This window comes from Suricata suricatta, chromosome 4 (assembly GCF_006229205.1).
Source record: "Suricata suricatta isolate VVHF042 chromosome 4, meerkat_22Aug2017_6uvM2_HiC, whole genome shotgun sequence".
NCBI lineage: Eukaryota > Metazoa > Chordata > Mammalia > Carnivora > Herpestidae > Suricata > Suricata suricatta.
In genome coordinates, this window is record NC_043703.1 from 128,857,007 (window position 1) to 128,884,193 (window position 27,187).

General features: G+C 41.2%; 1 protein-coding gene and 1 long non-coding RNA gene across 2 annotated transcripts; one reads left to right on the forward strand and one right to left on the reverse strand.

The window, feature by feature from the left end:
* Window positions 1-1,425: 1,425 nt before the first annotated feature.
* CKAP2L (cytoskeleton associated protein 2 like) lies at window positions 1,426-26,732 on the forward strand. Its single transcript, XM_029936300.1, has 9 exons — window positions 1,426-1,510; window positions 3,248-3,314; window positions 4,717-4,768; window positions 12,555-13,807; window positions 17,777-17,984; window positions 19,674-19,829; window positions 23,573-23,636; window positions 24,696-24,891; window positions 26,274-26,732. The coding sequence occupies exons 1-9, from the start codon at window positions 1,480-1,482 to the stop codon at window positions 26,497-26,499; spliced, it is 2,253 nt and encodes a 750-aa protein (XP_029792160.1). The 5' UTR covers window positions 1,426-1,479; the 3' UTR covers window positions 26,500-26,732.
* On the reverse strand, window positions 24,575-26,141 carry LOC115289090. The gene is made up of 2 exons (XR_003907371.1): window positions 26,038-26,141; window positions 24,575-24,791 (listed from the first exon to the last, which is right to left on the reverse strand). It is a non-coding gene; the product is annotated as an uncharacterized LOC115289090 (long non-coding RNA).
* Window positions 26,733-27,187: the final 455 nt, after the last annotated feature.

A 27,187-nucleotide genomic window follows, 5' to 3' on the forward strand; every position in this document is an offset into this window, starting at 1 on the left:
CTCCCCATTTGGGGTCAAAGAGCTGCTGCAATAGCTTCATGCCCAGCTGAGTACCCAGCTGGTGGAGCAAACCTGGCAAACAGAAACCCACAGCCCAGAGGCTTTATCCATAGCTGGCCCAGAACATTCCACCAGCATCCAGGAAAGAGGATGCCAGAAATATTCCTCAGACCACTTCATGAAACCACGAAATAGTCAAAACAGGGGGCAAGCTTTGAAGGAAAACGGTTTGGGGCTAAAATAAGACCCAGTCTTCCTGTCTAATGATTCAGGAAGACTGGATCTGCCCCCCCCCCCATCCCTTTCTCAGTTAGATATATACCCAGCCGATGATGTCAAATCAAAAATATACAATAAAAAGGAGCCACCTTGAAAATAGTATGGCACTTCCCCCAAAGTTAAGAATAGAATTACCGTATAATCCAACAATATTACTTCTAGATATATCTACCCCCAAAAAACTGAAAGCAGAAATTCCCCCCAGGTAGCTGCACCCCCATGTTCATAGAAGGGATATTTACAACAGCTAAGCGGTGGAAGCAACCCAAGCGTCCACCCACAGATGAATGGTTAAAGGAGACTTGGTACCCCACAACGCATACAATGGAATATTATTTAGCCACAGAAAGTAAGGAATTTGGGGAGGAATTCCTGCCACATGCTACAATGGATGAACCTTGAGGATTTAATACTAAGTGAAATAAGCTAGTCACAGAAAGACAAGTATCAGATGATTCCACTTAAATGGAGTTCCTAGATTAATCAGAATCACACATAGTGAAATGGTACTTGCCAGGGTCTGAGGGGAGGAGGCAGAGGGGAGAGGGCAGAGGGGAGTTCTCATTTCATGGGTATAGTGCTTCTCTTTGGGAGGATGACCAAGTTCAGAATGTGGATGGTGGTGAGGGTTGTACAACATTGTGTGATTGTACTGAATGCCATTGGACTGTACACTTAAAAAGGGTTAAAAATGGTAACTTCTGTGACGGATATTTTACGACCATTAAAAACAGCAGTCACCCTGCAGTACTCAGAACTTAGAACTTTTAGATTCTTGAGAACCTGCACAAGTAGAGCTAATATACTGGTGCCGAGCCCCGAATTCATCAGATTTGGGGTTTACCTTATTTTTTCTGGGCTCCTGTGAACTTTAGGGTCTGAGAGGTGTAGGGTGGGCCTGTCTATGCGGGCTGAGCAGGATTCCGTGACCGACTCAACCGCCCGCCCACCGCTCCTCAGAAAGGAGCAGCCTGTCTGTCTCGGGTCCTACCAGCCGTCTTTAATGCGCCGGGAGCTGCACGTTCTTCCAATCAAAGGGCAGCGCCAACCGCAAGGGGTCTATTTCCTTTTGTCCCGCCCTCCCCTGCTTCCGACTGGCGGGTTTCAAACCCGCGGGAGCCAATGAGAGCGAGCGGACGCGCTGAGCCCCGGCCTTAGATCCAGGCGCGGGTTTTGAAGAAAAACTGTCGCGAAGGAGTCATGGTGCCACCGCGACCGTCTGCAGCCGCCGGTGAGTATGACCGTGAACCCCTGCGTCTCCCATGCGCTCAAGCAAGGGCAGGGAAGAAGGGAGGGCACTAAGTGAGTTCTTTTCGCGGAAGTTGCCCCCGTCTGCTCGCCTGTCCACTTTGGTCTCCCCCTAGGCGTTTCCAGTCTTAGGAGAGCTGACATCTGGCCGCGGGGAGGGGAGAGTGGGTGCGGGGCCAGATGCATCACAGGCATCTTCCCAGTAATTCCTGCAGCAGCCCTGCAAGGAGATGTCATTGTCCTCTCGTTTAGGTAGAGAACCTGAGGCCCCTTGCCCGGGTCGCACTTACAAAAAGAATACAAGAGCTGCGGTGGCGACCCAGATTTGGCTCCAGGGAGAGCCTGGGTGTGGTCTTATGTGCTGCGTCCTGAGCTTTGACAGCTACCAAGAGGCCGGTTCTGACGTTAACAGGGGGCACTGGAAGTTGATGGTTAAATTTCACTGAGAGCTGAGGGTCCTGGGTTCCCTGATCTCTTAAATATACCTGGAGCCCTTAACTATCTTTCCAACTACTCAGATGCCATCTGCTCCTAAATGCAGACCGTGTTTGGATAGTTTCAGTAATAATACCTGTTGACTGCCTGCTAGGGTCATACACTAGTCTGTTACGTCCTGGGCACTGTTCTTGGTGCTTTACATAATAGCTCTTAAAGTTGGACATTTCTGTCTCCATTTTTATAGGTCCAGAGGCAGCAAGGCTTTCTAATTTGCTAGAAGTCACAGAGCTGGGATTCCAACCTGGTCTGTGAGCCCCTGCTCTGTACACTGCCTGGCATGGCACACAATGCTTAATTCTCAAAGCTGTCTCCTTGGGATGCATCAGAGACAGATATCAAAACACACAGCACCTCAGTTTAGACGAAATTAAGAATAGTTTTGCACCCCTGTAGTCTTTTTTTTTTTTTGTCTTTTTTTTTTAATTTCTTTTAAATGTTTATTTTTGAGGGAGAGACAGACAAAGAGTGTGAGCCAGGGAGGGACACAGAGAAAGGGAGACAAAGAATCCGAAGTAGGCCCAAATCCACGAGCCTTGAGATCGTGACCTGAGCCAAAGTTGGACGCTTAACCAACTGAACCAACTGAGCCACCAATCACCCCGACCTTTTTTTTTTTTTTTGCCATTATTGAATTTTAGCCCTTTCCAACTACTTATTCCATGAACCCCCTAAGCTGGCCTATTTTGACCGTAGGCCCAAAGGAAACCATGTAAGGGTTTGTGGGCAAAAATCATCATCCCTGTCAGAAAAAAAAAAAAACATAACTAATGAGACCAAGGCTGGTTCATAAGCTCAGGTGAGCCAGTAATAGATTTCTTCATGCAAAGCATAATACATTGTAGCTGAGAACAGTGGCTGTGAGCAAGGGCTCTGCCATTGGATAAACCTAGCTTCAGATACTCGCTTTGCTACCTACTAGTTGGGTAACTTTGGGCATATCATTTACCCCCTTTAGATTTCAGACTGTAAATTACCTCAGAAGATTGTTGGGCAGATTAAAGAAAGCAATGTAAGTGGGAAGAGCTCAGTATAGGATGGAGCATACAAATGATATTGTTGACATAAGCATTAGCTTGGAGGCAAACCTATGGGACTAGGGACTTTATCATATGTGATCCAAAGCCAAAAGCATTACAGAAAAGCACCATCTATTAAAAGCTAGATGACCGGGTTAAAGCCTCCAGCTAAAGCTCTGTTGTTTGTTGGCTTGCCTATTTTGCAGAAGAGCGGCAGAGAAAGCTCCAGGAGTACCTAGCAGCCAAGGGAAAGCTGAAGTGCCAAAACACCAAGTGAGTCGTCTCACACAGTTATGCAAGTTCTGTTGCCCTGGTTGCTAACAGCAACGTAAAGCCTTTCAAAACATAGCCCTTTTTGTGTGTAGTCTACTCAGACTGCATTGAAATCCTCTGATAACTCAGAAAAGGGTATATTGGTCCAGACATGACAAAACCCTGGCCAGTATCTAGTACACTGGCAAGACTAAAGCACTATTATTGTGCAGTCTCTAAGGGAAAGAGGAGAAGGTCCACAGTATTACCTACAAGGCTTTATCTGTCCCTGTCCCTGCTTTTTTTCACTCCCTGAGAAAGGGGTTCTTATGAAGGCTAGAAAAGGTCAATGAGTTGAGTGCCCCCAGTTATGCTACTCCTTGCTAAAGCAGGACAGCCAGTTATAATCAGTCCACCAGCACCCTCCAGCCGGACCTCTGTGGTCATTCTCTTAGCACGTACTCTTGAGGTGGACAGAATATGACTGTTTGACTTTTGCCGTTTGTCAGCATCTTGCCGTTGTAGTGGTGTTACTAGTCCCTCTTGCTTAGCATTGATATATTTTCTCCCCAGCGTGTGGCTAAATTTTTATTTGGAAATGAATTTTTACAAAGTTAGCTTTGACCCTTTATTTTAGTTTCATTTTACTTTGGGGTTTTAACTCAACTCTATTTCCTCGATTAAATAAATTTAATTCATTTATTCAACAAATATTTATTTAATACCTATAATGTATCAGTCACTCTTGGTTCTGGAGATATGGTGCTTAACAAAACAGAGAGGCCCCTCCTCTTCCAGGGTTTATATTCAAGATGGGGGAAACTAACAGCCAGTCATGGTCAAAGTCCCTGTTAGTCTGGCAATTGTTTTTGATCCATGCAGATTGAGTCCTTCTAAATTCTCCTCTATTTTCCTATGCCTTTTTGCATTTTCTGTCTCACTAGCTAGATTTCATATCTGCTCCAGTTTTTTTAATGATATCTCTTTTTTTCACTCCTGAATATTCATTATCTGCAGATGCTTAAGCTTTTTAAAGAAGCTGTTAATCACCTTACTTGACATTGTATCTCTAGTGCCTGGCACACTGCAGTGTTCAAGGACTGATGTTTGAATGAACAAGACTATGCAAATATGAAGAAAATACATACATCTCATTAATCTTGTTGGAATGCTATATTTATGCATAGAACATCTCTGAAAATGATTACCAAAAAAATGAGTAAGTGGTGTGGTCTAAGGAATAGAATAGCGGCACTAAAGAAGGGATAATAAGGAGACTATTGGATATAATTTTGAATAGTTTTACTATATACAGATATTCCAATGATTTAAAATTCTAATCATAATAAATTTTAGTTACTATACTTCCCAAGCTTTGCTGATCCTTCTGGACTAAGAATTAGTTTTATTTTGTCTTTTATAGGCCTTACCTAAAAGCCAAGAGTAATTGTCCGAATCCTCCACCTTCTAAATCTGTAAGTAGATGGGGTGCCTGGTTGGCTCAGTCGGTTGAGTGTCTGACTTCGGCTCAGGTCCTGATCTCACAGTTCATGGGTTCAAACCCCACATCAGGCTCTGTGCCGGCAGCTCAGAGCCTGAAGCCTGGAGCCTGTTTCCAGTTCTATGTGTCCCTCTCTCTCTGCCCCTCCCCTTCTCATAATCTGTCTCTCTCTGTCTCTCAAGAATGAATAAATGTTTAAAAAAAAAACTTCTTTTAAAATCTGTATGCAGAAATTAGTCTTTTAAAAAAATAATCATTTTGGATGATTAATAATAAAAATAATGAAGACGTTTACAACCTAAAGACTATATTATGCAAAGATACTTCTTTTTGAAAAGTTTAGCATATTATAGTTCAGTTTTGTTAACCAAAAAACAAATCCTCAATGGCACATTGGCCCTCTTAATAGCTAACATTAATTGAACATTTACTATACATCTGGCACTTTTCTTACTTACATTGACTTTATTGAGTCCTTACAACTTTATGAGGTTGGTACTTAGTAGCCCCATATTACAGATGAGGGAACTGAGTCACAGAAAGGTTAGGTAACTTCTTAAGGTCACATAGTTATTACATGACAGAGTGAGAGCCTGTGGTCTTAACCACTTGAGTATGCTGCCATGAAGTTAAATGACTCAGTAGTCATTCAAAGGGACCATCTTATTGTATCTTCCAAGCTACTTAACAAGATATGCTTCCCAAGCAGTTCAATGCCACTAGATTATGGACAGAATGGTAAAGGATTTTCACATTTTCAAGGTTTAAGTGGGAGAATTTAGCCTTCTGAAAGGCTACTATAACGGCATTAGACACTGTAAAGGAAAAAAAATGTATATAAGGCAAAATTGGTACCTCATGATGTGAAACAGTTGGGAATCACCGGGTTAGACTTCTACTTTATGCAGATTGAGTTAGTGTAGCACGCAAGTCTTAAAGGAAAAACAAAACAAAAAACTTCATTCAGAGTTCCCAGAGGCATCTCTCGAAGCTGACAGTACTGTATACCTATCTTTTTTATCCAGTTGTGAAGATAAAAATTAAGTGGGAAAGGCAATTATGAAATAGGAGAAACTAAAAGGATTAGGCAAATAATAGTCCTCATTACAATTGTATAATCATTTACAATTTACAAAACATTTCTATACCTAATTGTAATAGCTAACATTTGAGTACTTATTATCACCATCCAGATCCTGGGCAGGACACTTTACATACAGCATCTCAGTTAACATTAAAACAACCCTACAAGAAAGGTGGCCTTATGATTTAATGTCCAGGTACCTTTGAGAGTAAAAGGAGGTACTGTTATGTTGGGCCAACAGCCATAAATAAAAACTATCTTGAGGAAAAAAAGACATTATAACACCCTTCCCAGAAGACAGATATCATTATTGTTATTCTCATTTTACAAACGAGAGGCCTGAGTCTCAAGGAGATTGAGTACTTGGCCAAAATTCTATAACCAGTAAGGGTCAGACTTAGGACTTGAACAAAGCTTTTTCGGCACCCTCTTACTGCAGTGCTTCTTTGCACTGTGTGTCAAAGAAAAACACACAAAGTTTTTCTTTTTCTGTCCCTATCTGGAAGTTTTAACATATTGAAATAAGATTTGAAAGGATTCCTTGGAGCCATGCTCTTAAATTTATTGAGAAATAGTAATGTATAATTGTTTAAAACTGCCTAGGTCCAAATGCTAACTCCTTCATTTTCCTGCTAAATGACCTTGGGCAAGTTATTTACCTTAATCTATAAAATGGAAGTAATGGGAGATATCCCATAGAGTTGTTTGAAGGCATTGAGTAAGTGAATATTGAAATACATTAGAAATGTCTCAGACTGGGGTATATGTTCCTCTGGAGGTACGTAAAGTATCTCCAAAGGGTACCCAGGTTAACAGAATCAGCTTCCAGATCCTCAGCTTCCACAGCACTTTTGCCTAAAATTGATTTATTGGAGCACCCGGGTGGCTCAGTCAGTTAAGCATCTGACTTCGGCTCAGGTCATGATCTCACAATCCATGGGTTCAAGCCCCGCCTCGGGCTCTGTGCTGACAGCTCAGAGCCTGGAGCCTGTCTTCAGATTCTGTGTCTCCCTCTCTCTCTGCCCCTCTCCCACTCGCTCTCTGCTCTCTCAAAATAAAATAAAGACATTAAATTTTTTTTTAAATAATAAAATTGATTTGTTGTAGAATATGCCTCACATACAGTTTCTCCTTTCCCACCTCCCTTGTCAATATCATCCTTCTACCATTTTTCAGTCCTTTCTTTTTTGTGCTGTTTTAGGCAAACCCCTCACCCTTCCCATCCCCAAGTTTCATGTGAGGCTTTGCCCTGAGATGGGAATGCCTCCAGAGTACAATATCAAGGGACAGTAGTGAAATAATGGTGTTGATGTTGAGAAAGCCATTTTCAAATCAGGTGGCTTCCAGTTGTTTGCATTCAACATTGTCATCCAGTAGAACATTAAAAATAATTTTTTACTAAGCGATTGATGTCCAATTTTTAGTATATGCCTCTAGCTGAGTTCAAAGAATTGACTATAAGTGGCTGTAACAAAACATCTTCTATTCTCATGAACTCATGAACTTATTTTTTTATTTTAATTCCACTATAGTTAAGATCCAGGGTTAAATTAGTTTCAGGTGGACAATATAGTGACTCAGCCATTCTCTCTGTTACTCAGTGCTCATCAAGCCAAGTGTACTCTTAATCTTCACCTGTTTCACCCATTCCCTCCTCATACTGCGCCCCCCCCCACCTTCGTTAACCATCTGTTTGCTCTCTGTAGTTAAGAGTCTTTTTTTTTTTTGGTTTGTCTCTTTTTTTTCCCTTCATTTGTTTTGTTTCTTAAATTCCACATATGAGTGAAATCACATGGTATTTGTCTTTCTCTGACTGACTAATTTTCTTAGCAGTATACCTCTAGATCCATCCATGTTGCAAATGACATGATCTCTTTCTTCTTTATGGCTGAATGATATTTATATACACTTCTTTATCCATTCATCTATTGATGGACACCTGGACTGCTTCCATAATTTGGCTATTGTAAATAATACTGCAATAAACACAGGGGTGCATATATCCTATTGAATTAGTGGGTTTATATTCTTTGAGTAAATACTCAGTAGTGTGATTGCTGGATCATATGGTAATTCTATTTTTAATTTTTTGAGGAACCTCCATACTGACTTCCACAGTGGCTGCACCAGTTTGATTCCTACCAACAGTGCACGAAGGTTCCTTTTTTTCCACGTCCTCACCAATACCTGTTGTTTCTTGTGTTTTTTATGTTAGCCATTCTGATAGGTGTGAGATGATACCGTTTGTGGCTTTGATTTGCATTTCCCTGATGACGAGTGATCTTGAGCATCTTTTCATGTGTCTGTTGTCCATTTGTTTGTCTTCTTTGGAGAAATGTCTGTTCATACCTTCTGCCCATTTTTTAAACTGGATTATTTGGTTTTTGGTGTGGAGTTGTAAACGTTCTCTATGTATTCTGGATACTAATTCATCTACTTATTAATGTGAACAAATTTTCTCAATGTTTTTATTTAAAAAGATAAAGGAATAAAATTGATGTAGACCTCTGTTTCATTCCAGCAACAAATGTCTCCCAATGGATACATAAACTAATTATAGGGATGGGAGCTCCCACCAACTCATTAAGAGATATATTTCTATTTCTTTATGAAAAAATATTTTCCTTTTCATGTTTAATAATTAGTGATCAGGGTGCCTGAGTGAGTCAGTTGAGAGTCTGACTCTTGGTTTCAGCTCACGTCATGATCTCATGGTTGTGAGTTCAAGTCCCATGTTGAGCTCTGTGCTGACATCATGAAGCTTGCTTGGGATTCTCCATCTCCCTGTCTCTCTGCCCCTCCCTGGAGTGCACCCTCTCTCTCTCTTAAAATAAATAAACTTTTAAAAAAATAATAGTTAGTGGTCAAAATTGGTAACATTTCTCCTTTTGCTGGATTATTTATAATTATGGCAAAAACAAATAAAATAAATTTATAAACATATGTATATTTGTTGAGAAGTGTGATAGGGTAATGAACTATATGCAGCCAAGCACAAAAATCTAGGATGAAAATTTAGTGGTGAGCTGGAGAGAAATAGACGAAGGGAAAAAAGGAAGCATGTTATGTTTTCAATTTTAAAGAAGTATGTATAGTTTTTTAAAGGCATTATAGTATCAAATTTGATTTTTATCTTAAAATGTCAATATTGACAGTGTGCCTGAAATTACATCTTTTGCAACTATTTAAACTAACAATGAAAAACTTTAGACATTAACTCTAAAAAGTATGAAAGGGTACAGAGTTTGTCAAAATTATTTTGGGCATATATGAACAAAAACACTTGAAAATCAGTGATAAGATGAGCTCTACCATCTCTCCCAGGCCTGCCATAGTCCTATTTCATCATATCATCATTTTTTGTGCCTGTATCTTTTTGTTAGCACTCCTCAAGGACAGGTGTCTTCTCTCTGCATTTCCTTAGAGTCTGGTGCTGTGACTAGGATACATTCTAGTAAATCTGTTTTGATTTAAACCCTCATCATATATTGTAAGTCATATATTTTCTCCCTCCCCCGACTTCGTATGTCCAGAATAAAGTGACCAAATTCAGTTTGAATCAATTGTTCCTTCTTGTATATTGATTTTTTTTTAATCATTTTGATCCATCAAGTCTGAGGTATGTTGTCGGAGACCAGGATATAAGATGACTGAATGAAGTTCTACCTCCAGCCCTGCCTCAAACACCCTGCCTGACCTTGGGCAACTCACTTTCCCTCTCAAATGAAGGGATTCAATTTAATGATCTCTAAAAGTCCAGCCTTGGGGACGCCTGGCTGCCTCAGTCGGTAGAACATGCTACTCTTCATGTCAGGGTGGTAGGTTCAAGCCCCACCTTGAGTGTGGAGACAACTTAAAAATAAAATCTTAGGGGCGCCTGGGTGGCTCAGTTGGTTAAGTGTCCAACTGCAGCTCAGGTCACTATCTCGCAGTTCGTGAGCTCAAGCCCCACATCGAGCTCTGTGCCGACAGCTCAGAGCCTGGAGCCTGCTTCACATTCTGTGTCTCCCCCTCTCTCTGCTTCTCCCCTGCTCGCACTCTGTCTCTCTCTCACAAAAGTAAAATAAACATTAAAAATTTTTTTAATCTTAAAAATAATAATAATAAAGTAAAATTTCGACCTTAATGGTCTGTATTTGCATGTTGATTGCTGGCTATTCTGTCAGCCAGATGACTTCTAAGCCTAGTTTTTCTCTCAGTGTAGTACTTCACACTGCAAACCAGTTCTACCACTTACAATAGATTAGCAAGGCCAGGCTAATCTAAAATGAAGATATAAAAATGAACAAAAGAGAAAATACTTGCAAGTCATATATATGATAAGGACCTACTATCCAGGATATACAGCAAACTCTTGCAGCTCAACAGTTAAAAAATAACCCAGCTCTTTAAAATGGACAAAGGAAAATAATAATAATAATAACAACAACAACATGGACAAAAGATCTGAATAGACATTTCTCCAAAGAAGATATACAAATGGCCAATAAGAACATGAAAAGATGTTCCATATCATTACCATCAGGGAAATGCAAATAAAAACCACAATGAAATACCACTTCATACTTAGCAAGTTGGTTATAAACCAAAAGAGACATAACAAGGATAGGGGAGGATGTGGAGACATTAGAACCCTTCTTCCATGTTGGTGGAATGTAAAATGCTACAGCCACTTTGGAAAACAGCTTAGCAGTTCCTCAAAAGTTAAACATAGAGTTACCATAGGGCCCAGCAATTTCACTCCTAAGTATATACCCAAGAGAACTGAAAACATGCTCACACAAAAGCTTCTAACAAATGTTGATGGTAACATTTTACATAATAGCCAAGAGTAGAAACAACCCAAATGTCCATCAGTCAATGAATGGATAACCTCTGCACTGTCAGCAGAGTCTGCTTGGGATTCTCTCTCTCTCTCTCTCTCTCTCTCTCTCTCTCTCTCTGCCCCTTCCCCTGCAAGAGTGCTCTCTTGCTCTTAAAACTAAGATTAAATAATAAAGTTTATTATTGAAAAATAAAGTGATGAAGATGAATACATTCTACAATATGGGTGAGTCTCAAAAACATTATGCTAAGTGAAAGAAGCCAGAAACAAAAGGCCACATGTTGTATGATCCCATTACATGAAATGTTCAGAATAGGCAAATATATAGAGACAGAAAGTAGATTTTGGTGGTTGCCACTGTTTGTAGAGAGAGGGAAATGAGGAGTGACTTTTAACAGGTATGGGACTTCTTTCTGCGGTGATGAAAATATTCTGGAACTAAATAGTGGTAATATTTATACAACCTTGTGAATATACTAAAACCCACTGAATTATACACTTTAAAATGCTGAATTCTAGGGGCACCTGGGTGGCTCAGTCGATTGAGGGTCCAACTTTTGATTTCAGCTCAGGATATGATCCCAGAATCGTGGAATTAAGCCCCTTATCAGACTCGATGCTGAGCATGGAGCCTGCTTAAGATCCTCTCTGTCTCCCTCTGCTCCTTCTCTCCTCACTCGTGCTCTCAAATAAGTAAGGTGAATTCTGTGGGATGCGAATTATATCTCAATTTAAAAAAAAGAACAACTAAGGAATAGCATATATTTGGAAACTTTGATACCATCGTCCCTGCCTCTTCAGTAAGCAATAATGGAGAGATCCGAGGTGGATGTAAATGTGGGGACTGGAGTAATCCAGCTATAGCCAGGTGATGTACCATCCATCTTTCTGGCTCCCACTCCCAGCCCTCCCCTCATTCACCCCCAGCAACACTGCCAGACGTGTTCCATTCTAGAGTGAACACCTCTTTGCCCTTAATGGCCACATCGTTCTGTTAGACTTTTACACACTCACAGAGCTTACATAGTAATTCTCAACAATATTACCAAATCAAAAATTAAGTGTGGTAACTCTAGCACTCCCTCTAGCCCTCCTATATCTTCTGGAAGTCACAGCTTGCTCCTATTATTTACTATATCAGTGCTAAGCTCCCTTCGTTTTCTTTGAAGTTCTCTATAACCTAGCCCTACCTTTCTTATCCAATATTAAAATCACATGCCTAAAACATTTACTTGTTAATAATGTAGAATCTAACCTTAAACCCTGTCCTGACTTTACAAATATGACTTTCTACTGAGATGTTAGATTTAATTGAAAACTGTTCCAAAGTGTCTTCAGCCTCCCATCCTCTACCACCTACCTATCCTTGCAACTGATCTCCAGGGACAGGACAAAGGTTCTTAAGTAACGCTGTGACCTTTACAAAGGCAGTGTTGTTTAAAAAAAAAAAACAACAAACAAAAAACGTATGGCAATACACTCTACTACTAGGAAGAAGTTGGGAGGTACCCTAACATAAGTTTATTATGTATGTATCTTTCCATTGTCCCTAGAAGGACACTTCATTTGAGACATTCATGGACATTCAGCAAGTACTTGTTCAATTGAGGCAAATTTGTTTTTTAACAGCAATTATGTGTTCACTACATCTCTGCTTAATTCTATCAAGCTAAAATATTCTAATACATTTCTAGTAGGAGTTCAAGTTATAAAGACCATCTATTAGTGAGCCTTTATTTCCCAGATTCAACTTTCTTCAATAAAATTCTAAATAAAATAACTTTTTTTATTTTAAAAGCAGTGAACTATTGTTATGAATTTAATTTTTGATATTTTTCTTTGTCTTTTTAGACTATTCTACCCAAAAAGAATATTACCAGTAATGTTGCTTTGCCTGTCAAAGCTAGAAGACCTGTCAGCACTGAACTCCAGCCCAGACCTGCCAATATCACAGAATCCCAGAAGCCAAAGTTGGAGCCACCAAAACTACTGGGCAGAAGGCTGACTTCAGGATGTGTTTCTTCGAACTCAAACTGTAAGCCTTCCAACAATAGTCAACAACAGCATGAAGCTGGATCATCCACCACTGGAGAACTGTCTAGAAAAACCATGGGGACACTTACTATACATGAACTGAAAACTGCAAAGCAGCTGGTAGCCAATCAAGGAAATGCTAAGTGTACAGATTCTGTGGACCCTAACCATGTTGAAAATGAATCCTTAGACTGCTTTCTAAAAGAGATAAACAAAGAGAACTTGCCCCAAACCTCACCAGACTCTGAAAGGAAGCCAAATCCTGAATTATGGACAATAGGTAAGCCAAAGACTAACTCTTATAATCAAACCAAGAGCAGTTTGGCTCCTAAACCAGGCTTGGGCAAAAGTTCAGGGAATGGTGCTATTCTGAAAGACCGAGTTAATAAACAGTTTGTTAGAAAAACACAAATTAGAATTCCACCAGTAAAGTCACAGCAACTCTCTAGAGGAACAAATCTTGCAAGACCAGGAGAAAAACTGAAGACAGCTCCCTATCACTATGTTCAGACCCTTAGTAGGACTCGAGCCTCAAAGAAACCAGTGGTCAAGGACATAAAGGATATAAAGGTTAATAGGGATAAATCTGACAGACCAAATGAAACTAAGGTACAGTCACACACTGTTACTGAACAGAAAGGAAAACACACCAAACCCCAGACATGCCCCAGGGTGCTTCCGGGAAGCTGTAACAACAGACATCCAAACATTAAACAAGGTCAGAAATCCACTCAACCTGGTTTTAGACTTCGGACATCATGTGCCCTGCAAAACTCAAAAGCCACAAGCCAAAGGCCTAATTTGACAGTTGGCAGTTTTAATTCTGTCGTTCAAAGCACCCCTAACATAAGAGCAAATGGAGCCAATGGGAATAAATACAGCAACAGCTGTCAACAGAAAGCACAGACTTTGGACTCCAAGTTGAAAAAGACTCTTCCCCAGAACGATTTTCTTAATAAGACAGCTCCTAAAACTCAAGCTGGTAACAAAACCATACATGGAGGAAGAGTTCCAAATGGAACCCAAACTAACCCAAATATTAAGAAGAAGATCACAGCAGAGGATCGAAGGTACTTTGCTTTACTTCCATGATTGTGCAGTTTTAGATGATTAGGCATATTGACCATCAGGAATACCCAGTCAGGACACAGGCCATAAATAATGACTTCCTAGTAATTAGGAACAAATATAACAGGTACTAAGACTTGGTAGAGCTAGGTGGTATATACATGTAGTATAAATTATTCCCTGTAAATTTCTGTATGCTTGAAAATAATTTATTTTTTAGAAAGAAATTGAAACAAAAGGGTTGGATAAGAAATAGGAGTTGCAGGGGTGGCTGGGCGGCTCAGTAGCTTGAGCCTCTGAGTTCCACTCAGGTCTTGATCTGCCTGTCCATGGGTTTGAGCCCCGCGTCAGGCTCTGTGCTGACAGCTCAGAGCCTAGAGCCTCCTTCAGATTCTGTATCTCCCTCTCTCTGCCCCTCCCCTGCTCCTACTCTGTGTGTGTGTCTCTCTCTCAAAATAAACATTAAAAAAAAGAAGAAGAAATAGGAGTTGGAGATGTAGCCTACTCATTCAACAAGTAGCCTGCGGGGACTGATCAACAATAGAAGAGGGCAAAGTAGGAGAAGCCAGAGTTGGGAGTTCACATAGCTAGGAAGTGGGGAGTTGGTAGTCCCTTCTGAAGCAGACCAGTGGTTAAATCCAGAAAAGTTATCTGGAAATTAAGTTAACAGGAAATTTCCATGAGTGTGAGCAATCCAAGTTTTGGAAAGTAAGCTGAGACAAAGAGGAGCAATTAGTTCACATACAGAGTTCAGATGGCAGAAATCAGGATCTCCTGGTGCTGGGAGTTAATATTAACATTCATGGTGCTTGAAACCAAGCCAAAGGATGCCACGCTTCCTGTACAGCACCAGACATAATCTCATACTGTGGCGAACCTCCCAGGAGAAGCACCTATGTATACTTGGTTGGAGTAGAAAATAAGGAGATTCCTGACTGACAAGGGTGAAAGGAACATGTAAAATTAGATGGTAGCGGGATGCCTGGTGGCTCAGTTGGTTAAGCGTCCAACTTCAGCTCAGCTCATGATCTCACAGTTTGTGAGTTCCAGCACCGCGTTGGGGCTCTGTGCTGACAGCTCAGAACCTGGAGCCTGCTTCCGATTCTGTCTCCTTCTCTCTCTGCCTCTGCCCCACTTGTGCTCTGTCTCTCAAAAATAAATGCAAAAAAAAAATTTTTTTTTAATTAGATGGTAGCTAAAAAGTATAGCAGGGTGAAGTGAGGGCAGGATCTAGTCTCTGAATACAGCCCTGAACACCACCACCAAGCTCTCTGCCCTCCTGAAGAAACAGAAAGTAAACAGCTTAATTTAGGGTGATGCGATTGAGAGAGTGAGACTGGGCTGATTTCCTTGGGTAGAAAGGCCAGGGAGGTGCTTTCAACAGCATCTGGTCTAGGGAAAGGATAGTGACAAAAAGAAGAAGGATGAGCCCTCTGAGCAAAAGGAAAACTGAGTACAAAGACCCCAAGCTGGCAAATGAGGAAGGCAGGGTCCCTCCCACGCAGCCCACAGTCTAGACCAGGTAATAGACGATGGGTCTTAAGACAGTGTGTGGGATGCTGACCATGTTTGATTACACACGAGGACTCTGTGGAGGCGGGTAGATCACTCATTGCTGGAGTGTTCCTTGAGCACCTACAGTGTGCAGGGCATCGGGAGATACAGCAGTGAGCACACAGTCAGTCTGCCTTCATGGAGCTTTCTTCCTGATGTATCTATGGAAAGTGCTGGAATAATAAAATCCTAGCATTGAGGTCCTGGGACTACGTTGGCTTTAGAAAAGGTAAGTTCCCTCTTCACTTAGGACTGGGAGGAAGGCTGAGATAGGAAGAATGCCAGGAACAGCAGGGAAGCACATGCTTCTGTCATTAAGCCGGTGGTTCGCGTGTAGGTGAGGCAGGGGCAGTTGGGACTGAAACACACTGTGAATTATGCTCTGGAGTCAAGGAAACAAGAGGGCTAATTAGTAATTGACCTATGGGGAGAACAAAACCATAAGGTCAGAGAACAGATCGGTGATCGTCAGGAGCTGGGCATGAGGAGCAGGGTTGACGACTAAGAAGCAAGAAGAAATTTTTGATGGTATTATATCTTGATTGTTGCTATGGTTACATGACTGTGCAGTTGTCAGAACCCACAGAACTGTACATTAAAAAAGGTGAATTTTACTGTATGTTACTGAACACTTGTGTGTTCTAGACCTTGAGCTCCACACTGGGACATCCAAGATATCTGCCTGCATGGAACTTGCATTCTAGGAAAATCAACACTTTGATGAAACAGAATAATTACAGATAATTACCTCTTCAAGAGGTGTCATTTGAGCAGAAAACTGAATAAAAATGATAATAGAAGACCCCGAGGCAGGCATGAGCATAGGCCAAGTAACTGAAGGGCTACCAGAGCTCCTGGAGGGGAAGAGTAAGAGGGAAAGTGGTCTGACTGGAAGTTGGAGAGGCGTGGAAAACATGTTTAATCTTATTCCAAAGGCCTAGGAAGTTCCTGGCAGTGACTCACTCAGTTTGCTTTACACGTTAAACATCACTCTGGCTACTGTTCCCACAATGTATTTGATAAGGGTTAGAGTGGAAGCAAGGGCATGAGTTAGGAAGGAGGCTGCTATTAATAGCCTTTCAGGCAAAAGGTCACAGTGATATGAACTAGGACGGTAGTAGTAGAACTAGAAGCCTGTACCATGTGTGTCAGGTGTGGGGAAGAAAGGACTACTCAAAGACAGCTCCTAGTGTTAGGTCCTACTGACTGGGTGGATTGGGGCACTGTTTATCATATAAAGAAGGCCACTTGGCAACAGGTTTGGGGATGAAAAATCAAGAGCTTTGTTTTGGACAATATTAAATTTGAAATGCGTGCCAGACATCAAATAAAAAATACCAACTAGGCAGTGAATTTTATAAAATTTGGGGCTCTTTGTAAACATCTGGGCTGAAATGTACATCTGTGAGTTATAAACGTAGTATTTCTTTTATGTTTTTTATGTTTATTTATTATTGAGAGAGAGAAACAGAATATGAGTGGGGAATAGGCAGAGAAAGAGGGAGACACAGAATCTGAAGCAGGCTCCAGGCTCTGAGCTATCTACCCAGAGCCCAACACAGGGCTCGCACCCACAGACTGTGAGATCATGACCTGAGCTGGTCAGATGCTTAACCGACTGAGCCACCCAGGCGCCCCTAAGCATGTAGTAATTTAAAGAAGCTGAAGAGCCAACATTCAAATGCTTAGTTAGGTCTATAGGTCTTGGTGCTTCCCCTGACAGTAGTCTGTTGGCTGCTTAGAAGAGGGGTGAAGAATGTGGATGGTGGAGAAGAGCGAGGATTCAGACATGGCGCCGTCAGAGACTAGCTACTTAATCCCGAAATTAGTGATCTTGTTTAGGAAGAAAGGGGGTCGTGTGTGGTAGGAGAGGGCTAAGGAACTGGACAGTGTGGGTCACTCTGGCCAAGACCCTACTGCGGACAGGATGCAGGTTTGGTGGGCATGGGTGAGTGGCTCATAGACCGCTGACGGTAAGAGAAATTGAGTGCTGAATTCATCATCTTAGACATGGAGGGAGGTCTTAGTGCCAGAGGTAATAAGCAGATGAAATGAAAATTTTTAGAGAAAAATAATGAAAAAAAAAGAACGAAGAATAATCATGCAGTCCAGGAATTTGAAGATTGAGATGCTACCCACCAGTAATACTAGGAATCCCTCTGCAGTCTGCCTTCGGAAGGGGAGGGGCAACCAGTGCCGCCATTACCCCTTTGTAAATTGTTTTTTATTCCATTCTCCTGACCCTGTGTGTTGTTGAAGGTATGTAGTGGTACTCAATTCATGCACACCTTATACTTTGGAAGGCAGCTATGCTCACCACTATACCACCAACGCACACCTTATACTCTGGAAGTGTGACTTTATACGAAAAGAAACCTACACCATGTTCTCACCCCACCCCTTTAATTTTATAACAGGAAACAGCTGGAAGAATGGCAGAAATCTAAGGGGAAAATCTATAAACGGCCTCCTATGGAACTTAAAACAAAAAGAAAAGTAATAGAGGAAATGAATATTTCATTCTGGAAGAGTATGGAAAAAGAAGATGAAGAAAAGAAAGGACAACTTGAACTGTCCAATAAAATTAACAACACTCTAACAGACTGTCTGCAGTTCATTGAAAGGGTGAGTCTAAGTAAGCGCTCAAAGTTTTGGCCCACAATCTTAAGAGTTTTTAAACATTTTTTTCCTTTTCTTTTCTTTTCTTTAATTTCTTTATTTAATTTTGAGAGAGAGAGTGAGCAGGGCAGGGGCAGAGAGAGAGGCTCCAGGCTCTGAGCTGTCAGCACAGAGCCTGATGTGGGGCTCAGACCCACAGACTGTGAGATCATGATGGATGCTCAACTGACTGAGCCACTCAGGTGCCCCTAAACATTTTTCTTAAATACAGTGTCAGAGAGAGAACCTCTAAGGAATTCAGCTGCCTTTTTTAATATAGATGACGAATATCAGTGGTAATAATGGCATGCATTTAAACCATGGCTCTTGCCACGCACTCTTCTAACACTTCACTTATATTATCTCATACAATTATCACAATGACTATTGCCATGCCCACTTTACAAATGAAACTCAGGCACAAAGAAGTTGGAAGACTAACCCAAGAGCCTGCCTCTAGAAGGATCCAAAAGGAATTTTTCCTTCTTTAGCCATCAAGGTCAAAACAAAACATTTGACATCTGGATATGAAGCTGAAGTCAAAGGCAAGGTCATGTGTACAGTTAGATTATCCTAAAGACTGGGTGGCTATAAATGGCATCGAAATTGTATCTTGGATTCTGCAGATAAGGATAAAGGAGACAGTCAGCAAAGGGTAAGATTCCCAGGAGATGCCTTGAAGGAAAATTATATTAATAAAAAGTAATTGGATAGACATCTGCACTGAGGTCCTTGCCTGAAGCAAACCCTATTGTGTCCTTTGACTGTTGGTGTTGGACAGCAACAGAAAAAGGAAACCTTCAGTGGAGGTCTGCTCCAGGCAATTTTCTCAGAAAATTCACTTAAACGTTAATTATTTCTCCTTTGTGGAATTAAATTCCATTCTTTTGCTGTTACAACAACTCTTTCTTGTATTTCCATTGTATTAAATAAAATGCATGAATACATTCTTATCGCTAAAAACATTACAGAGCGCCTGGGTGGCTCAGTCAGTTAAGCGCCTAACTTCGGCTCAGGTCATGATCTCATGGTTCATGAGTTCGAGCCCCACGTCTGGCTCTGTGCCGACAGATCAGAGCCTGGAGCCTGCTTTGGATTTTGTACCTCCCTCTCTGTCTCTCTCTCTCCCCAAATAAATAAACATTAAGATATTTTTAAAATATAAATAAAGTTACATTTTGTGAGATTTAGCCCTTTTAATATACACCTGCCTGCATCCACACACACACACACACACATATACACCCCTATAACCCTTGCTTACCTGTGCCATCCTTGATACTTCTGTTAGAGCTATACAGAAATTATTATGAATATGTAAGATGTATATGAATGTTGATCACTCCAGAGTTTGGTCTCAGGTTTGGTTTTGCATTAAAATGTAGAGATATTCCTTACTTTCAGCTGTGACAAACATTTTCCTATTTGGTCTCATGTAACTCTTAAAATTTAATGACTGGTATCAAGACTCATTGAAATATGCTGTTTAAGTGGGTGCCTCATTATATGTAAATTGTACCTCAGTAAAATTGAAATTTTTTAAAATTAAGAAAAAATGATCAGACTGATTCCTGCAGAACTTCTCTGACTAATATTAGATGTGAGAATAATAGCAAGATGGTAGTAATTACCTCTGGGTATTTTTTTTTTTTACAGGGTGTACTTTCTAATGAAATATTTACCATATTGTCCAGTATTCCTGAGGCCGAAAAATTTGCTAAATTCTGGATCTGCAAAGCAAAGTTTTTGGCAAGCAAAGGGACCTTTGATGTTATTGGGCTGTACGAAGAGGCCATTAGAAACGGGGCAACAGTGAGTGTCTGTCTGTCTTGGGTGGGTGATTTCCTGAAAACTCTCCCATGTGAGTTCTCTGTTGTTTGCAATACAGCAGTCAGACAACACAATGTGAAACTTCTAATTCACATCATAAAGTTACGTACAGAAAATGAAACACAACATACCCTTCATTTACATTTAATTAACATTTTATTTGATAGAAAATAGTGTTACATGTAAACCAATAGAATCAGTGTTCTTGTCAAGTGATTGTGTCTCACTTTACACTCACTGTAGAGATATGCACTTATGGAAAGTTATAACATCAATGTACAGTACTTACAAAGTCATACCTCATCATAAGGAACTGAAAAACACATTAAGCCACAACATCAATATTCACAGCAACAATTCAGAGTCAGTGCATGAAAAATAAATTTAATTCTAAAACCTAGTAAAACCACTATTTTTCCATAACTTTTTTTAACAAAGACTGCATCCAACAGTTTTATAACTCTTTTCGCTTAAATGCCACTTGCCAGTATCATTTTATATTTCACCATACCTCTTCCCAGGAGTGGTCAAAGTCAGAGTTGTATATGCACATAAATGGTCAAAGCAGTTCAATAAGGTTCTTTCCATGAGGCCTCCGGGGCCCTTTTCTCCCATTTCCCACCTCCTGGAGCAAACTGGTTATTTTCCTATTCACCTCGATAGTTTCACGTAGTGTGCCTGTATTGGTGTTTCTTGATTTTTCGGTTTTAGACATGACTTACAGACTTCCAACTATGCAGGATGAGGAGTTAACGCCCTTTCTCACATACACTTGCACAGATTCCCTGAGACACATGCCCTGCAGACTTTTGCCACCCTCTGTATTTTCATTCGAGTCCTATGGAAATCCTGGTCACTAGTGTTATGAGTAATCCTGTGTTTACATTGCTATGAATATGTAAGAAATACATGACTGCACTGAGCCGTGTAGTATATATACTATGATAACTTTGCCTTTCACACACAACTTTCTACTTTTCCTGAAGCTAATTATTGTCTTATTTTCCCTTTGCTTCGTTTTCTGAGTATTTATTACTATATAATTAGTTCCCAAACTCTTTTCTAATTGTCTAAATTTCTCACTACTTTCAAAACATCATATAATCTATCGATTTCTTTTTCTTAGAGACCCTTCTCCCAGGCCCTTCTGACGTGTTCCAAGCTCAGCAGGTTGGCCTTTAACCTGTCTTTGCCGCCTGTCACCCTGGGACCTTTCACCATTACCCTCAGATTCTCTTTTCTTCCGACATCTATTTTTCTTCTCTCTCTGGTTTTGTTGTTGTTGTTGGTTGTGATGGCGGTGGTCTTGTTTTGTTTTGTTCTGTTCTCTATGCATTAAAGGCTTTATTTAGATGTCAGAACTGGGCTTTTTACAAAGAGGTGGGTTTGAAAAAGCTTAGGGGCAGCTGGGTGGCTCCATCAGTTAAGCAGTTAAACATCCAACTCTTGGTTTCAGCTCAGGTCATGATCTCATGGTCTGAAGATCGAGCCCTGAGTTAGGCTCTGCACTGAGTGTGGAGCCTGCTTAAGATTCTCTCTCTCTCCTCTCTCTCTCTGCCCCTCCTCCACTCACACTTTCTTTCTCTTTCTCTCTCTCTCTCTCTCTCTCTCTCTCTCTCTCTCTCTCTCTCTCTCTCTCTCTCCCTCTCTCTCAAAAACAAACAAACATTAAAAAAATGTTCTGGACACATGGATGAGGTTTTACGATAAGGTCATCTGGCTGAACTGATTGGTTGAAGAACCCTCAATATCAGTGTCTTCAGGTCTTTCCTCTAAAACTGGTCATATTCTCGGGCATCTTGGCAGCTCAGTAGGTTAAGCATTTGACTCTTGATTTCAGCTCAGGTCATGATCTCAGGATCATGAATTCCAGGCCCTCATCAGGCTCCACACTGGGCATGGAGCCTAAAGATTCTCTCTTTCCCTCTATCTCTTAAGAAACAGATAGATAGATAGATAGATAGATAGATAGATAGATAGATAGATAGATAGATAGATTGATAGGTAGGTAGGTAGGTAGGTAGGTAGGTAGGTAGGTAGGTAGGTAGATAAAACTGATCATATTCTCTAAAGAAGGATCTTCCAATCTCTTCCTGGGAGCTGGGAACCAGGCTCCCAGTGTTGTGAGGGAGAAGAAATCTGGGAGTCTCAACCTTCAGCATGGAAACTTTCATGTATCCATTTTTTTCACACATGGTATTCCCCCAGAGATTGGAAAATGCATGCCCAGTTTATGTTAGAATTAGCACTTGGAGGTCTGACTGCTGGACAGACCTCCTAATTTGGACCCGACCATTCATTCCTGAGCCTTTAAAGGTCCTGGGGTTGAATCATGGTATTTCTCAGCCACATTCCCAGCTTAGGATCTGGCCTTTTCAAGTTGATTAAGTTGGTTACCTCTTCCTTCTGCTGTCTAGCTTCCAAATCTTGTTGCCATTTCTATTCTTTGCCTTTGTTGCCTCCTTTAATCCCGTTACCATTTCAGTAGAGTCTCAACAGGGATTAGAAATAAATGTATATTCAGGGACACCTGGTGGCTCAGTCCGTTAAGTGTCTAACTTCGGCTTAGGTCATGATCTCACAGTCTGTGAGCTGGAGCCCGCCGTTGGGCTCTCTGCTCTCAGCCAGAGCTGCTCTGGATGCTCTGTCCCTCCCCACCCCCCGCCCCCTCACGCATGCATTCTCTCTCAAAAATAAATAAACATTTAAGAAATAAGTGTATATTCCATCTATCATTTTTAACTAGAAGCCTGTAAAAGTGTAAAATACCTTTGATAAATGTTTTATATAATTCAGACTTAGCAATATGTTCTGTACATTTATTCCCATTCCCTTAAGCTTAAAGCACATTAGACTTTGTGAAAATTGTATAAATAGCTTTGCTTTTATGCTCTGTTGTCAGTTTATATCTATTATTTATTTGATACAGAATCCCTGATCAGAAAGACCGACCTCCAAATAGAATTTTCCTATGAGAAACTACAGCTCATTTATGATGTTCTGGTTCATGGCGTGGTTTACGTACTTTGAGAAAGGAAGGCTATCTCAGATCATTTTCCCAGAAAATTACTTTTCTGTGACGGCTTTTCTCTAATGCTATGTTTTTTATGCTGTGTTTAATATTATGTTTAATGCTATGTTTTTTTATGTTATGTTACTAAATAAGAGAAGAAAGAAAGGAAATGCTGGGGGAAATTACCCAAAATGCTAACTAAAGGCGATATTTGGGTGATTGGGTTATGAGTGATTTCTCTTTTTAACTTTGACTGTTGTTCAATTTTTCTGTAATGAGCTATACAGCTTTTATGATTGAAAACAAAAATTCAGTGAAGAAAACACTAAAAACTCATGCTGCATTTTCTCTATAACTAACTGTACATCTTTGGGCCAAAATCTTTTTGCGGGAACGCATCTTTAGCGGCCATATAAGACAGTACGAAGATTAATGAATTTAGAGAAATGTCACCATAGACTAGTTTCCATAAGCACATCTCTTCTTTAGAATCAAGCATGCCAGCATTTGACCTAACATTTTCTTTGTTCCTTCATCTGTCATATAAAGCTATAAATCTGAAACTCTTTAAAATGTTATTTATTGTTAGACAAAAGATAAGAAAGGAAACATTTTTATTATAAAAAGAAGTTCATTTGATGTTAAGCAAAGTTGCTTGGTCATTTTCCCCATGAAAGTTTTGAATACTGTTCATGTATTTTCTTCCTTCCAGCCGATACAAGAGTTACGAGAAGTTGTTCTTAATATTTTGCAAGATACAAACAGAACCACAGAAGGTATTGGTATTTTTGGTATTTAAATTCACTCCCTACAACCTGTCATGTAAAAGTCCTCAAGGAACACATAGGGAAACAAGAAACAAATTAAAAGTCCCCTGACATGCCTCTCAGTTTTTGGTTTCCATGGCCTGGCTTTTCCAGCCATCATCATCAGCTGATTTATTTCTTTTATTACAAGTAAATGTTGCCCAACACCAAACAAAGGTTGTTCTCACAAGAGCAGCCTAGAGGAGGGTGTCTTGCTTCCCTGGATTTCTAGGTGGGAGTAGACAAGCGGCTCTTTCTCAGGTAAGACTGAGGCAGAAGAGAGAGGTGCCTTGCTGTAAATTCCATGTTCGGTCACAACAACCTCCTTAGAACAAATTCTAGTTAGAAGCTTTAAAAATAGCTGGAGCAGGCACCTTTGCACTTGGCTAACCACTGGTCAGAACCTTTAGAGAACTCTTCTATGAAAAATACTTTGGCCCACTTTAATTGCTCATATCGTTATATGAGGAGAAAGAAAAAACAAGCTATCTTGAGAAAATAAAATAGATTATTTTTATGATCTTGGAAGGTGACAAATGGTTTTCCTTTAAGACAGATTGAACTTTGAGAAACAAGCCATCTGGAGTGATAGCTAACCCATGACTTTGGGGATTAAGGTCACAGAGTAGGTATACTCTGGGTAATAGTGTCTCATCCCAGAGTAGGAGGGGATGTTGACCCAAGTGAGGCAAGAAAATTGACCCAAGATACGGAATAACGGTAACAGGATTGTCCCTGAGGGAACTTCTCTCAAGAGAGAATAAGGGACTGGGGATGTGTTCAGAATGTTGAAAAGGTATCAAGGCTCCATCTCAAGTGGCAAGAAGGCCAAAGGCGGGTTAGAAAGATGGCCCGATGCAGCAGGGCCTCGCTAGAGGGCTAAGAGCAAAAACTAGTTCTACGTCCCATTTCACATCGATTACTCTTTATTTTAATGGAGAGATCATTGTACATATTGATTTTTCATCTTACTGACTCTTAGTTTCAGTATTAAATTGCTAAACCTCACTTCCCTTCTTGGCCTTGCAGACACAGGCGTTCCCTCTGACTCTTCAGTTGCCGAAACGAATATAACATCAGTAGAAGAGCCGGCCAATAAAACAGACTCTGAAAAGCCTTGTCTTTCTGTAGAAGAGAGAGAACAGGTTACAGCAACACCCCAAATAACCAAGACAGAACAGGATGACCATCCTGGTATCAAATTACAGGTGGCCCCCATCCCTAGGTAAGCTGACTCTAAAGCGGGCTTTGTGTCCACAGGCCTAATTCAGCTCTGTTCTCGGTTTCGCTTCCACAGAGCCGGAGTACCAGCAGTGTGTGGAGGCCCTCGGCCTCACGGCCTCACGTGAGGACCAGGTGGTCTAATCCGCCTTTGGCATTAAGGGAAGGAGCTGAGGGGGAGGGGGGTTGGGACCATCGACAAGAATATGTGTGCCTTTTCTGTACACACACCATCCTCCTCATACACTCCTGCCCTGAGGAAGGTGCTGCTGGAGTCTGGAAACCATTAGAATGGATCCCCCCCGCCCCCATCCCGTTCCACCTCTTCACCCTCATCTGTCCCGAGCTACAGATCCCACCTCCCTTTCCTCCCAGCCCCACGGTGCGGACGCCAAGTGCCAGGCAGGGGCAACCTCCCTAGATATGGGAGAGAAGGGACAGCCAATCACCCTGTAAGAACAGGGAGCGCATTCAAGGACGTACTAGACAGAAGTTGCTCATTTTATTGAGAGTGTATAAGTTTAAGGCAGAATCCATAGGAACGGTGTCAGGGCACCAATGTCATTTTCTAAAACATTAATATAACGCCAGGCTCTGTTCAGGATCTGAAAAGCAAATTCCAAACAAAAGTGCCAGGACCACACAGGTCTGTGTTGCCGGTCCCTGGAGAGCACAGCCGGGCCTCCCTCGGCCCCGGCGTTATACTTGGCTCATGGATGGACGGAGGCAAGCAGTTGATCTGAAAATCACCTTTTTGCTGGCTCTGGAATTTATTAGGAGAGTTTTTAGCAGACTGGTGGGCTAGTTTTGCTTAGGCTAACATAATGAGTGGGTCTGTGAGGTGTAGACCAGATTCACTACATAGAGAGAGGTCTCTGCAACCTAGCGTCTGAGCTCCTTTTTATGGGAACGCATTAAAGCTTACAAGGAAGATGCCCAATTTGTCCCAGTTTCAAACTGTTTGGTCCACCATCTTAAAAGGTGTTTTTTGAATCGTTTTCTGTCAACGCTAGAATCTTAGAATTCATTACCCCAACCCCATTTGGTGTAAGGCCCAATTTCCTCAAAACCTGTCGACTCTTTGAAAGTTTATGGAATAAACCAACCCCAACTGCCATGTATTTGACCTCAAGCAAAAACCACACTTAACAGTTCATTCAGGAAATCCTTACGCTTCTACCATCCAGGAGCAGCCGGTCAGCAGCCCATTCCTCCTGACGATCGGGAGGAAGCCATCTTAGCACGAGAGCTGCTCCCCACATACCCTTACCTCAGCTTTCGTTGAAATGCCTGTCGGGTTTTATCAGGGATTTAAAAATTAAGAATAGGAAGTGGAATTTCAAAAGAAGTAATAAGCTCTGGAATACGCCTCTCTCTGTCTCGCAGAATGAGCGGAATGGCGGAAGTGCAGGACATGAAGCTGGTCACTCCCGTGCGGCGCTCGGCGAGGATTGAGCGGGCCGTGTCCCGCTACCCGGAAATGCTGCAGGAACACGACTTGGTGGTGGCTTCTCTTAAGGAGCTGTTAGAAGTGGAAGAAACAGATTGTTTTATATTCCGTAAAAACGAGGCTTTGCCTATCACGTTAGGGTTTAAAAGCCTCGAGTCGTAATTTCTTAATGCCTTGGAAAAAATGTTTCAGAGGCTCCATGAAACAAGAAATAACCTGCATCCGGGTGACCTGGAAAAAAACTATATAACAAACAGGCAGATTATGGGCTCTCAGGATTTAGTAATTTGCTGGCTTACTCTCAAATTTAATATCCCCATGGGACTCTTTGGTTGATTGGTGTAAGACTGTGTGCCACAGTTGTCTAACATAAACTTTAAACTATTGAATATTAACTTACCCCCAAGTGTGGTAAAATTTTTCACTTTATTGACCTACTTTACTCTCAGCTTGGTTCTTTTGTATTTCAGAAGGGCGGTGCCACAGTGTGATGGGCGTCCCCGTAGATGAAGGGCAGTCCCTGAGCCAGCCCGGCAGGGCTTCTCCAGAGAAACACAGCCCTGAACCGGGGGCGTTATCTAGCTGTCTGTATTCGAATCTCATTTTGTATTTGTTATTCAGAAATGCTTCACATACAAACGGGGTGGGGTGGGGGTGGGTGGGTAACGGGGGACACTTGTGTCTTCAGTTCTTTGTTCTGCTACCGGACACCTGGCCTGACAAGACGGCATGAGCCCCAGAGACTGTCATAGACTGTCTTTCCTTGGAAAGATAAAATCACAATCGTTATGTAAATATAATGTATAGAAAAACCTAGCCAACATATTTTCAATTGTTAAATTTTAGCTTC